This window comes from Pinus tabuliformis, chromosome 9, assembly GCF_031772625.1.
Source record: "Pinus tabuliformis cultivar Carrire ecotype Pingquan chromosome 9, CPIR1, whole genome shotgun sequence".
Taxonomy (NCBI): domain Eukaryota; kingdom Viridiplantae; phylum Streptophyta; class Pinopsida; order Pinales; family Pinaceae; genus Pinus; species Pinus tabuliformis.
Window position 1 is genome coordinate 1,261,553,971 of NC_142307.1, and position 12,486 is coordinate 1,261,566,456.

The window sequence follows — 12,486 nt, forward strand, 5'->3', positions numbered from 1 at the left end:
CAATCATATCAAACCCCATTTTATTTATGGTTATTTCTTTATGTTAATTTATTCACTATTTAGCTACATTAACAATGGATGACAATTCAGTTGGAAAAGGAGTTGTGGGAAAATCTATATTACCAACCTAGTATTAAAATCAAATTGCCATTGAAACCTACACAATTGAAGGACACATGCAAATGAATTTAGATGCCGCCTTTTAGCCATGGAAGAGGGTATATGTATTTGTGACACGTACAATGACGTTTGGAGTCATGTAACGAGCTAAAATATATATAGATATGTAAAAATATATATAGTTAGATGTGTTTTGTGAGGCGTCATTGGTGAGTGCATGATAGTAGACCTATTGACATTCATCAACCATTTAATTTATATGGTTGTGCTAGTGTGAATGATCATTATGGTAATAAAAATGGAAAAAAAAAAAAATCTAATTAATGTAAATGTTGATTACGAATGTGATTTGTTTTCTTTTCTTTTTCTAAAGTGACAAAACATATCATAACTCACTTGTTAACTAATAGTGTGGACAACCACCACTGGTGCTTATTTGTGAATGTGTGTTGGCTCATATTTAAGGACAACCAAGCCACTTGAAATGACCAATTTCTAGTTCATAAATGGGTAGATTTTCAATCCCACTAGATGCCTTTGGGTCATGGGCCATCAACGTATTTTCATTCCTCTCATAAAGATAAACTGTTAGCCAATTAAAAACTATTTTAGGTTTCACTACAAAACAAAAAATATGATATCAACCAAAATGATATCTACAAAAAAATTAATGTCCTCAATAAATAATTCCTTAAAATTCCACCTTAAAAATATATATATTTTTTCATTTTTTATTGTAAAAGATATGTGAAATTTTATATAAATTTTATATATAAAGAAATCTTATTATTTAAAGAAATTTGAAATTCATTTATTTCAAATATAAAATTAACATATAACATTTTAAATATTAAATATTAATAACAAATCATGATAATTATAATTATATATATAAATCTCAAATATTTTAAAAAATATTTATAATAAAAATAATTTTATATAGAGAGAATTTTCTATTGATATAATACTTTTCATTCCTCTGGTAAAGATAAACTCTTAACCAATTAAAAACTATTTTAGGTCTCACTACAAAACAAAAAAATATGATATCTACCAAAATGGTATTTAAAAAAAAAATTAATGTCAATCATAAATAATTCTTTAAAATTCCACCTTAATTCTATATCCACTTTATGTAGAAATAAGGTAATTGAAAGTTTATATATATATATATACTTTTTAAAGTCAAAGAGAAATGTATATATATATTTTAATGTCAAAGAGAAATGTAATTCTTGCACTATTAAATATGGAGTTGACAAAATATAATTGGCATGTAATAGTTAAAATGAAAATATACTAATCACAAAAAGATGATTATCAGTGTTAAATAAAATATTTCAATATTAATATTAAATAACATAGTTTTATATCACGTTTTTATTAAAAAAATAAAAAATATACATATATATTTAAGTAATTGTAATTTAAAAAATATTGTAATTTAAGTATCATATATATAAGTATCATATTTTTTAATTGTAATTTAAAAAATATTGTAATTTAAGTATCATATTTTTTAATTATACACGATCTCTTGGACATGAATGTATCATATTTTTTAATTATACACGATCTCTTGGACATGTATCATTTTTTTTAATTATACACGATCTCTTGGACATGTATCATATTTTTTAATTATACACGATCTCTTGGACATGAATGTATCATATTTTTTAATTATACAGATAGATAGATATACCCAAGCTATCCGTTTAACAACGACAAAAGAGGCTTTTGCATTTCTCTTACACAGAAGATCAAGGTGTGTTCTGTGCTGATATTCAGTCCATAGCTTTTAATGGTCAGTTTTCCATATGCTTGGTGCTTCTAATTTTTCTTGAACTGCAAATTTTGATGCCTCTTTTGCTCCAATATGGAAATATTGATTGGAATATATTAAATACTATGCAGGAAGGATTTGAACTTCATGTTTTTTTATATATATATGATTATTTGCTTGATTAGGCAATTTCTGAGAAATAGCTTTGAAACGGGAAACAAACATGGCAGCACATGTTAAGAGGAGGTCCAAATCAGCTGTCAACAGTGATGATGATATGGCGGGGTTAAAATTTCAGTCCAAACTTTCAGGTCAGCTACATGTATTGCTAATTGTTTGAATGTTCTCTGTTTCCCTATTTACTCGCAAATCTCAATACACCTTTTTGTTTTCCAGTAAGCTTACTAGTTTCCGTTCTGGCTGCATTGTTCCATTCGACCTTATTTCGATGGTTTTAACAACGTACTTCCTTGAACTAAAATTTTTGTAAGATGATATGTATTGCCATTGTGGTTTCCATTTTTCATTTTCTTAGCTCTACAGTTTCATTAAAAAAATGGGGTTAAAAATCAATTGTTATTTGAGGAATCATCGAGTGCATGGATCTGAAATGAAGACACCTTAAAGATGAAACAGAGATCCAAGAACAAAAGTTTAAAATCAATATTAATACTGATGAACGGGCTTACATTACCTATGATCAGAATTTTTGTGGTTCTTTGCTGGCACCCCAAATATATATGGCAATGTCTAAACCTACTACGTTTTTGGAATTTTTGATGAGAATCCGACAACCAACCCCACTTCTTTCTCTATATATATATAGATATACTTGCCACCACCACCCCCACACACATATATATGTGCCACCACATATAGCTTTTTCTGCTTGCAAGGCCCATGCTATGTAATGTCCTTGCCACAATTTTAGTTTCTTACTGGCCTTCTCCTTCTTGGGATCTGAGCTTTTATATTGTTCTTGGGTTTTACCTAAATTTAGTGTTGTGTGCATGCAACATTCTAACCAACCACTACAGCAAAACATACCAAGCACAACCATATTCAAAGATTAAAATTGCACATACAACCATTTTTATTCAAAGATTAAAACTGCATATACATGCCCAGTGGAGTCTTCTAATGGTTGATGGCTGTATATCGAAGCTGCCTGCCGGATAATGACACAAGTCCCAGACAGTATTATGCTTTCCTCACTGATTGATGATAGTGTACTGCTTCCATGGGTATCGTTCAAAAGAGTGGTTCACTGTGCCAATCTGTTACTAGCTGCCAAATCAAAGTAGATACTAGTTAGGTCTATAAACAACATTTATTTTTTATGAGAAAGAAGACAACACTGTGCCAATCTGGTACCAGCTGCCGAATCAAAGTAGATACTAGTTAGTTTATAAACAACATTTATTTCTTATGAGAAAGAATCAGGGTAGATATTAATAATATTTACGGAATCAAGGTAGATACTAACTATATCTATAAACAACATCTACTTGCTATTCCTAAGAATCAAAATAGATATTAACTATATTTCAGTAACATCATCTTGTTATTCCAAGAATGAAATCAAGATAGATAATCACCTAAAAGACAAGCATTTCATAACACGAGATTCACAGAGAAACCTGTCATAACATTGTTCTTACCGTTATGTCCCTTAATGGTTCAGGTGGCCCCCACCAGCAAGTTTACCTGACTGTACTCCTTGATCTAGTTGCTCCAGGCCCGTCTCTCCTTAGGCTGCTGCGAACTACGTAGCTCCCCAACTGATCACGAACCCACCGACTTTTCCCCTCCAAACGTGCGCACCTACCCTCGGACTGATTTACGATGGTTGTCCCTCTGCCTTCGTTGTACCTCAGCACCCCCATTGCATTCGTTCTTCTTAACCCGGCTTTTTCCCTTCCTTAACACGTGGTCTTCCTGTGCGCTATACAGCCTCTAATACAATCGTTCGACCCTCCTCAATGAGACACTGGATTGATCAGGGACTAGCCAGTCCGCTCGGCTATATGTCTCTCAGCAAAACGCGGCCCGTTCGTCAGCTGTAGCTGTGAACAATTGTGCAGCACCCCCACGGCACACCCTTACAGCCACAGATATTGTAGATCGGCTCCACAATGCGAATCGATCCCATCCTTGCATATTCAGGCAGCAATGATAGCGGGATGGGTCATCACTGTGTGCGTTTAGACAGACCCGAACATTGCCTCGACCATTGCTGTACTGCGCTCCCAGTCACACGCAGTCTTGGATACCTCCGCCCTGTGCGGTTTGAACAGACACAACAGCAAATTGGAATCCTCCCTCAGCCTAGGCGGTAAACTCACAGGGATTAGTATCTTGACAAGCCACTGTCATATGCAATAATTCATTATGTGTACTTTGACCCCGTGTGATAGAAGTGGGTTCTTCTAACCAGATAAGCGATCCAATGAGTCTCTAATCCTGGCGATCTTTCAGAGTGGTCAAATCTGGCGAGAGATCTGAGAGATCTATCGTCCAATCGGCTAGGGTGGGTGATTGTCCACAGAAACTGGGTTTTTACTCTTTTACTCCAAGGGTTTTCATCCAAGGAAGAGGGGAAGCCGTAGGCTGTCCAAATCAATCTCTAGAAAAACAAATTAGCATAATCATGAGAGGAAAATCCATTTTTTCCCTCTTCCTTTTTTCTGGTTTTCTGGCCTTTCTCCAATTTTGAATTTATTTTCATCCTCCTTTTAATTTATTGGCTTTTCCAATGTTTGCACATCAATTTTTTTTCCTCACCTAAGTTGCCATGTTATCGAGTCACATGACCCATGATGCTTTATTTCCTAGTTGACCCCCTTTATTAAAGTTTCTCCTATGACTCTAGCCTCTAGAAGTCGAGAATGAGCTAGTGAGTCGTCCCTGTGTCCATCATTGAGGGGACATTACATGCAACTTCCGTGTACTTTGTTCGTGATAAATGATACAATTTGTTGCATGGCATCTAATGCGCAGTTGAACTTACTTTTTATATTGAGAATGTTATGCGCAGTTGAACTTACTCTTTATATTGAGAATGTTATGAAATGTTAGGAAAGAACCCACACTTTTATGGATAATATCTTTTTTTTTAATATAAAATTTTAAGTTTTTCGTTTCCCAAGAAACCATAGCAGGAAATTCTAAGGCATTTCTCACTACATTTTTTTAGCTTTTTGTTTACTCTGAAAGTGTTTGTACCATGTTTGGGGGAGTTTCATGAGACTTGGGATACATGGTGTATATTTAGCCCCTAGATGTTCTACGATGGACTTGCACAAGGAAGATGGTTCGTGATGGATTGACACATTGGAGATGGCTTGCTTAGTCATTGCTTAACCTTTGTGGGGCTCTTGCTTGGCAATTTTATTTAGGGCATTGGAGTTCTTTTGATAGCGTCGGTGACATCCTTTAGGAAGGTCACATGGAGAGGCTTGCTTGCATGAAGAACAACCTACTTAGGTGGAGCAATGTTTTACATCTTGAAGGAGAGCACTAGGCCTTAGAAAGCATAGGGTTGTTTGGATTGCTATATGGAGGTTTAGAGTTGGCTTGGGGATGCTGGGGTTGCATTAGCATTCATGTAAGGAGAGTGGATCTAGTGGAGTATATGGTTTATGAGGATTGATGGAGCCTTTGAAGGCATGTAAGAGGAATGTTGGATACACCTCGTCGAGCACCCTTGCATCTAGAGTGTTGCTTATGGATGACATCACCATGTAGTTTGACATGTGTAGCCTTGCAATGTAGTGCTCCACATGCGAACGTATATGTATCATTGTAGGTTGCTTCAAACGGAATTGAGCCAAGTATGTGTTGTTGGCCTTCTTTAATTCTCATATATATAGAGGAAAGAGAGAGTCCTTTCATATCATAACAACATAGCTCATTTATACTCATCACACTTGTGTTAGAGATGTCATCAAGTGGAGTGCACTACTCTTAACTCTCTCTTGGATCTTCTAATGCACTTGTTCTCTCTCTCTCTTGGAGTTGTTGTGTTTTCATGATCTTGTTGGAGCATCTTGGAGTCTAGTGTTAGGGTTTCATCCCTTGGAGATTTGGAGTTTATGGTTTTTTTATGAAGCTCTTAGTTATACTTAGAGAAGTGAAGAAGAAGAGACTTCTTGCCTTGGAGGACTTGCTTGAGCGATTCATGCTTGTAGGATCTCATTGTTTGAGCTAGGATTTGTTTGGTTTTCCCTGGCAAGGGTTCTGGAGAGATAATGGATTGTATTAGTTTTGTGATGAAACTATGGTATGTACATCATGCATAGTATTAGTTTTGTGATGAAACTATGGTATGTACATGAGCCTGATGTTATTAATGAAAATTTCACCTATTCGATACTTGCGTAAAACACAACTTTTATTTTTAGACATTTGTGTTCTTTATGATTTGTAATTTCCAACTATATTTGTGTCGTTGATTTGACATAAGTAAGTTATTTTAAGTGATTTATTATTGTAATTGAAGAAGAATGTTTTCAAATCTAGTTTATGCATGATATGATTATCCTAAAAAGGAAAAAACTTATTGCAACACATTGGTAGCTTTTCTCTTGGATTGCCTCGATGTTTGGGGTTGTTAAGGATTGAAATATTGTTTGTTGATATTATTGTTTTAATGTAATATCCTAAATGCATATTTTCATTAAAAATTCCAGAAATTACTTCAGAAAAATTATGTCATGAATTTTACTCATAAACAACATGAAAAAATAAAAATAAAAATACAAAAATCATGGAAATTCCAATAATTAAAATAAAATCTAGAAATTACATAAACGTTGCTACTCCAACAAATTGATAAAATACAATGGCAACAAACTCAACTTTATTTATTTATTTAAATAAGATTACATGCCAATACAGATATAAATAGTTAAGCTCAAGAATAGTTGAGATGACCTCCAAAATATTGTTGCGATGCTAATCCTAGCCTCCTAAGTTGTAGTTGGAACTAACGCCCAAATTGAGAATCTGAATGATCCTCACTCCAATATTCAGATTTGATCTCCACTAATACCACTGAAGCTCCATGAGATTTCTAGGTGAAATCTCCTCAATGGTGGGTTGGGTTTTCATCCAACTCACAATAGGAAACCCAAGGGTTTTCATCCTGGGGCTTGTTGAAAGTTGAGAACCTTGTTCCCAAACCTCTCCAATAAGAAAATTACTCAACTCCAAGATGTCCCAAATGATTTGTTTCTCTTCCTTTTAAAGATCAAATTGATCCCTCTCTAACCTTCTAGAAGTACTTAATTTTATTATTTTATTTCCATTCTAGAAGATTCTCCCCTTTACTTTATTTAAGCGAATTTTATTTTATTCTATTTAAGTCACTATTACCCCTTCTAGTCTTTTTCTTCAATTAAGCATTTACCCCTTTTAATTAATTGGGTGATTAGTTAAAGTCACTTTTAATCTACAAAAATGATGAATTTGCCTCTACGATCTCTCTAGCGACTGAATGTCACTTTTCACCATCCCAACCTATAGATCTTTTTGTTTTGGTTCCAACGAGTCATTACTCTTAGGTGTTTCATCAAATATTCATAAAAAAAATGACACCTTAAGTGTATTTAATTAAGATATGCTCAATAATAACCTCGTTTTACCAAAATTTTCGGAATTCAGTAGAACCAAGAACAAGCTGTGTGGAACTGACCCTGATGATGAAATGTTGCAAGCGATCCTTGTTTCATCAAATATTCATCAAAAAATGACACCTTAAGTGTATTTAATTAAGATATGCTCAATAATAACCTCATTTTACCAAAATTTTCGGAATTCAGTAGAACCAAGAACAAGTTGTGCGAAACTGACCCTAAAGATGATATGTTGCAAGCGATCCTTGTTGGACCCCATATAACTCCTCCAAAACCCTTCCAGCCCATTGATAATGAAATATTGCTCCCATGACCAAGTTGTCACCAACCTTGGAAATCCATCCTAGCCACATTATAAGGGAAACTAAAAATGGGACATTACAAACCCTCCTGCCCTATGATTTCTTTCCCTCAAGAAATTTGCAACTGACCAATGTAGAGGCTTCTATACACTGATACTATGATCCCAGACAAACCATTGTGTTAACCATGTTGTTAGTTTTAGGGATCGATATGGTGGCATCAGACAAGTGTTCTAGTCTCAGATGATGATAAAAGGCTAAGGAACATGAAATCTCCAAAACCCAGAAAAGGTTTCACAAGATAAGCTTGGGAAAACACCTTAATTAAATTAATTTCCCATAATTTAAATATTTCCTAAGTCTAACTTAGGAAAAGTGGTAAATTAAAGTTAATTAATTAAGGATATTCGATATTGCTCTAGATACTTCCATTAATGAAGTTTAATTGATCTTAGTCTTCGATGGAATTAAATCATGGTTGTTGAGACTCCAACAAGATATTATAAGAGTAGGTCAAAGGGCTTGGAGATAGCATCAATGTGATTGAGTTGTGAGAAGCAAATTGAGCTCCTAGTTCACATTTTTTAGTGAGGGCACAATTTGAGCCAAGGAAAGAGGATCAGAGAGAGAGGCAACAGAGATTTGGGACTTGGCTGACCAAACTGGGAGTGAACTAGGAGGCCCCAAGCTGGCCTCCTAAATCTATGGGACTTGGCTGACCAAACTGGGAGTGAACATCTGCTTCCTCAAAATCCGTTTGGCTGCCTTCTAGATCCGGTTGTGGTGGTTGTTGGAGCTCAGAGTTGGGGGTGAAGATCCCGAGGAAGGCCATTTAATGCTGTGGACAACCCTTCTACGAATCCACAACCCCATCTTGGCTGTCTCCTAGCCCTTATCTACTCGGTTTTTCTCCAACATGTGTCAAAAAACTTGAAATGAGCACGTGTTAGCCACCTAGGAATAGTGACTGCCCTTATTCGTACAAATGACATAAACATACTAAAAAATGATGCATAAGTTATGAAAAATGAAGGATTGAGCAAGGGTAGTTAGGCCAAATGAGCCCAAAATGTTACCAAATTTGGGGCTCATCAACCTCGGTTAAGGAACTCTGCTCTATTAAGAAACTCCATAATGTGAAGTCACCGGTTCAATTAACCGCCCGATCAGAGTGATATATTGGTCATATTGAAGATGTAGTCCTACCAAAATTACTATATACATAATAAATTGGTACTATGAGGTCAAAACCCTGCCATTCCCTATCAAGGTTGAGTTGAGCTCAACGCTAGTTAGGTTAAGCCTGGAAGACTTTCTGGGCATCATTGCTCTTGAATCTTCAACCAATTACCCAAGTAGTAGGTCCACGTATACTCGGACGAAGAGCTTAATATAATGACGCTCATTCACCGACCTTGCACAGTTGATTTTTTGAGTTCCGCCATGAAAGCACGACGATAAAACTGAAAATGGAGTGGTTTACATAGTCAGTGATAAAATAATTGACTTCTTGTTGGCGGGAAACTCCAATTTACCATTGCAATCTGCCATTGAGTGAGCTTTACAGTCAAAGTCCGTTTAAGCTATCATCCCGTTCAACTAACTGTAATTTCAATCGTTTATTATGTCATTTTTAGTGACATATAGGTTGTACGTATACGAATTATATAACACAAACTCACAGGCCTGTTGTACGTATATGAATTATATAACAAAACACCGCATATGATGAAATGAAATGCCTGCCAGTTTCATATTTACCCAAAAAAAAAATTAAACGTGTAGTCTAAAGAACCTATAAATGAGCTCAGAAAATAATGGAAATTTTAGTAAGATTATGATAAAATATAGCATAAATGTTTTAAAATTTTGGTTACAACTATCAGATTTCAGGATTTTGGGTTCCCTAGGAGTTTTTTAGAGTGCTGATTTTGGGTTTCCTAGAAGTTTTTTATAGTGTTGAATCCATTGATTTTGGGTTCCCTAGGGGTTTTTTATATTGTTGAATCCATTTCCTGGACATGGTATAGTTGTGTTATAGAATTGGAACATGGCCAATGTTATTATTAGCCAGACACCAAATTGGTGTATGAGACCCCCTTGACTACTAAGTCTAGGGAGACATACATACTTTACCCCTCTAGTTTTGAACCTATAACTTCTTAGGAAGAAACACACACTCTTAACAATTAGACCTACACTTGTACTATTCATCATGGCCATAAATAGACAGTGACCATGTGCTTTTCTACAGCCATGCCCAATTCCAAAACCTGTTGAACATTACAGTGATAACTCAAGTTCTCGCCAAGTTTGGTGGGAGGATGTAATATCCCCCGTTAATGTAAATATTTGTTTTACTACAACCAAACAAACTATTACTATTTTTTGTTTATTATAAACTGTTGTTGAATTAAGTTATGGAAAGATGAATTTTGCAATTATTAGTAAATCTTGTTTCTTTTGATTAATTAGTTAAGACAGGTAGTTATATGTTCCAAGAAAACAAAATCTTGGGGTATTTACTGAAGAGATCAAGAGGATAGGGGTATCTAAGATCAGTAAGAGGAAATAGGAAAAAGAATTGTGCTGAGAGGTCAGACAATCTGTGATAGCTACGTCTAGTTAAGACCAGATAGCTGGATGAACACTTAGTCTCTAAGAAGAGAAGTGATTTTCCCTGGAATCGGGGATAGCACGAAGGTCACGGTAGGGAGGAAAAGAAGGTGCAGGTCTAGTGCAGACCAAATTCTGGGAAGCAGCATATTCAGATAAGTGATAAGCTTCTAGGAAGCAACATATTCAGATAAGTGATAATCTTCTTGGTAAAGCATAGAATCAATTAGATAAATAAGTCTTTATTCTGAGTTTATTGAATGATTTAAACACTTTAGTCTAGTTGATTTTAGGAAGGTATCAGTAGGTTATCTTCTATTTAAAAGATAGATTTCTTCTTCAAAGAGTTCCTAAATAATGAATTACATGAACAAAGGAAAGTAAAAAGGAACCATCTTTTTCAAATGAAATTTCAAAAAAAAAATTAAGAGAAATAGTGAATACCCAAATACAAACCAGGAAGAATAACTGATAACGGAAAAAGTTTCAGTAGTAAGTACAGTTAATTACAGACAGAACTATATAACATAAATTGATAAATTCAACAGGAAAGAATTCCCAATAACCTTCACTCTATAGGAAATTAAGTACAAAGACTCAGGTAGAACGAATTACCGTAAAGAAGAAAAGTTTTCCTTACAAATAGAAAGAGCCCATACAGGGTATAGTTATTTTGTCCGCGTAAATGAAAACATTAAAAAATATCAGAATCCTCTAATATTGCTTTTCTCCGAAAAATATGAAATATCAGTCGTAAAAACCCTAGTGGCTATACATTCTAGCATGTTCTGGAAATTATAAAATTAGAATGGAAAAGTATGACATTAAAAGCAGCAAAGCTATTATGAAATAGTTGTAGCATCTAAGGATTGCTACTTCAATAACTAGTCTCTATGCAAAAACGAAATGATGCATATAACAAACTGAGGAAAATCCCGAGCTATAACTAAACTCTGCGCAGAACGATATTATGCATATTGCCATATATAAACTGAGAAATGAGAACTCACAATCTCAGATTTAACATTTAAATAAATATGCAAACCCTACTGAAACCCTGTAGATAAATAGATATAAAACTATCGTTCACAATGTCTCGACAGAGAAAGATTGTAACAGTGAACTTGAAACATTTATTTATTAAAGGTTCAAATGACTGTGCCTTATACAAAATGGCGGCCTGAGAAAAGCACCCAAACTTTCAATATATGGGTCGAAGTCGTAAGACTCTTATAGCTAATAAAAAGGCCCTTAATAGTAGGAATCATAGCTCCAATAGTTGAGCAAGTCTACACGACTCTAATATAAAAAATTATAGAAACCCCGACTCCCTGGTCGCAAGACCTTGCCATAGAAAGAGAACAAAAAGGAGTTAAATACTCAGTACAAGGTAGATTCGATCCCTTGGAAGATGAAGCCAGTAAGAGGGTTTTCTCCACAGCACCGACCCAAAACCTTTGCACCTGAAAATCATTCCATCAAGACAGTGAAGAACTAGTGTTAGGAATTAATCTCAACAAGGGACTGTAATAATCTAACACGAAGAAGTAGAATGTGGAAAATGTTAAAATATTACCATTGAAAAGCAGTTTGAAAAACCCTATCACGGCAGATTGAAACCCAGGGCTCTGAAGAAAGCTATGGCATATGACAAATAAGCTAGTGTAACACCAAGATGCCGGAGCATGGAGCAGATAAACAAGCGAACCACGACTACGAGGAAAGTAACCAGGAGAACTAGAACCAAAATCATAAGACCCAGAACAGAGCCACAGTTCGTCAGAATTCTAGAATGATACAATGACAAACAGAAGCCATACCACCAGGAAATGAAGGTCATCTCCATCGAGCACCGTTTGATCCAACGAGTCGCTAAGAGCCATCGATGGGGAAGGCAGATCTCAAGGATAGCGCAGGATGTGGACAACTTGGTGTACATTGGGCTACCACCTAGGCCAGGACAGCCAGGACATTAAATACGCATGAACCATATGGCGGGCTTCGAGGCTGGGGCCAAATTTCATTT

At 35.3% G+C, this 12,486-nt stretch overlaps 1 protein-coding gene across 1 annotated transcript in view; it reads left to right on the forward strand.

Moving 5' to 3' along the window:
• The first annotated feature begins 2,125 nt into the window (after positions 1–2,125).
• LOC149153125 (cycloeucalenol cycloisomerase-like) overlaps positions 2,126–12,486 on the forward strand; it is a 420,238-nt gene continuing 409,877 nt past the window's right edge. The window contains exon 1 of the mRNA XM_089439501.1: positions 2,126–2,217. Coding sequence (XP_089295627.1) covers positions 2,130–2,217 — 88 coding nt within the window. The 5' untranslated portion in view covers positions 2,126–2,129. The remainder of the gene's footprint in view (positions 2,218–12,486) is intronic.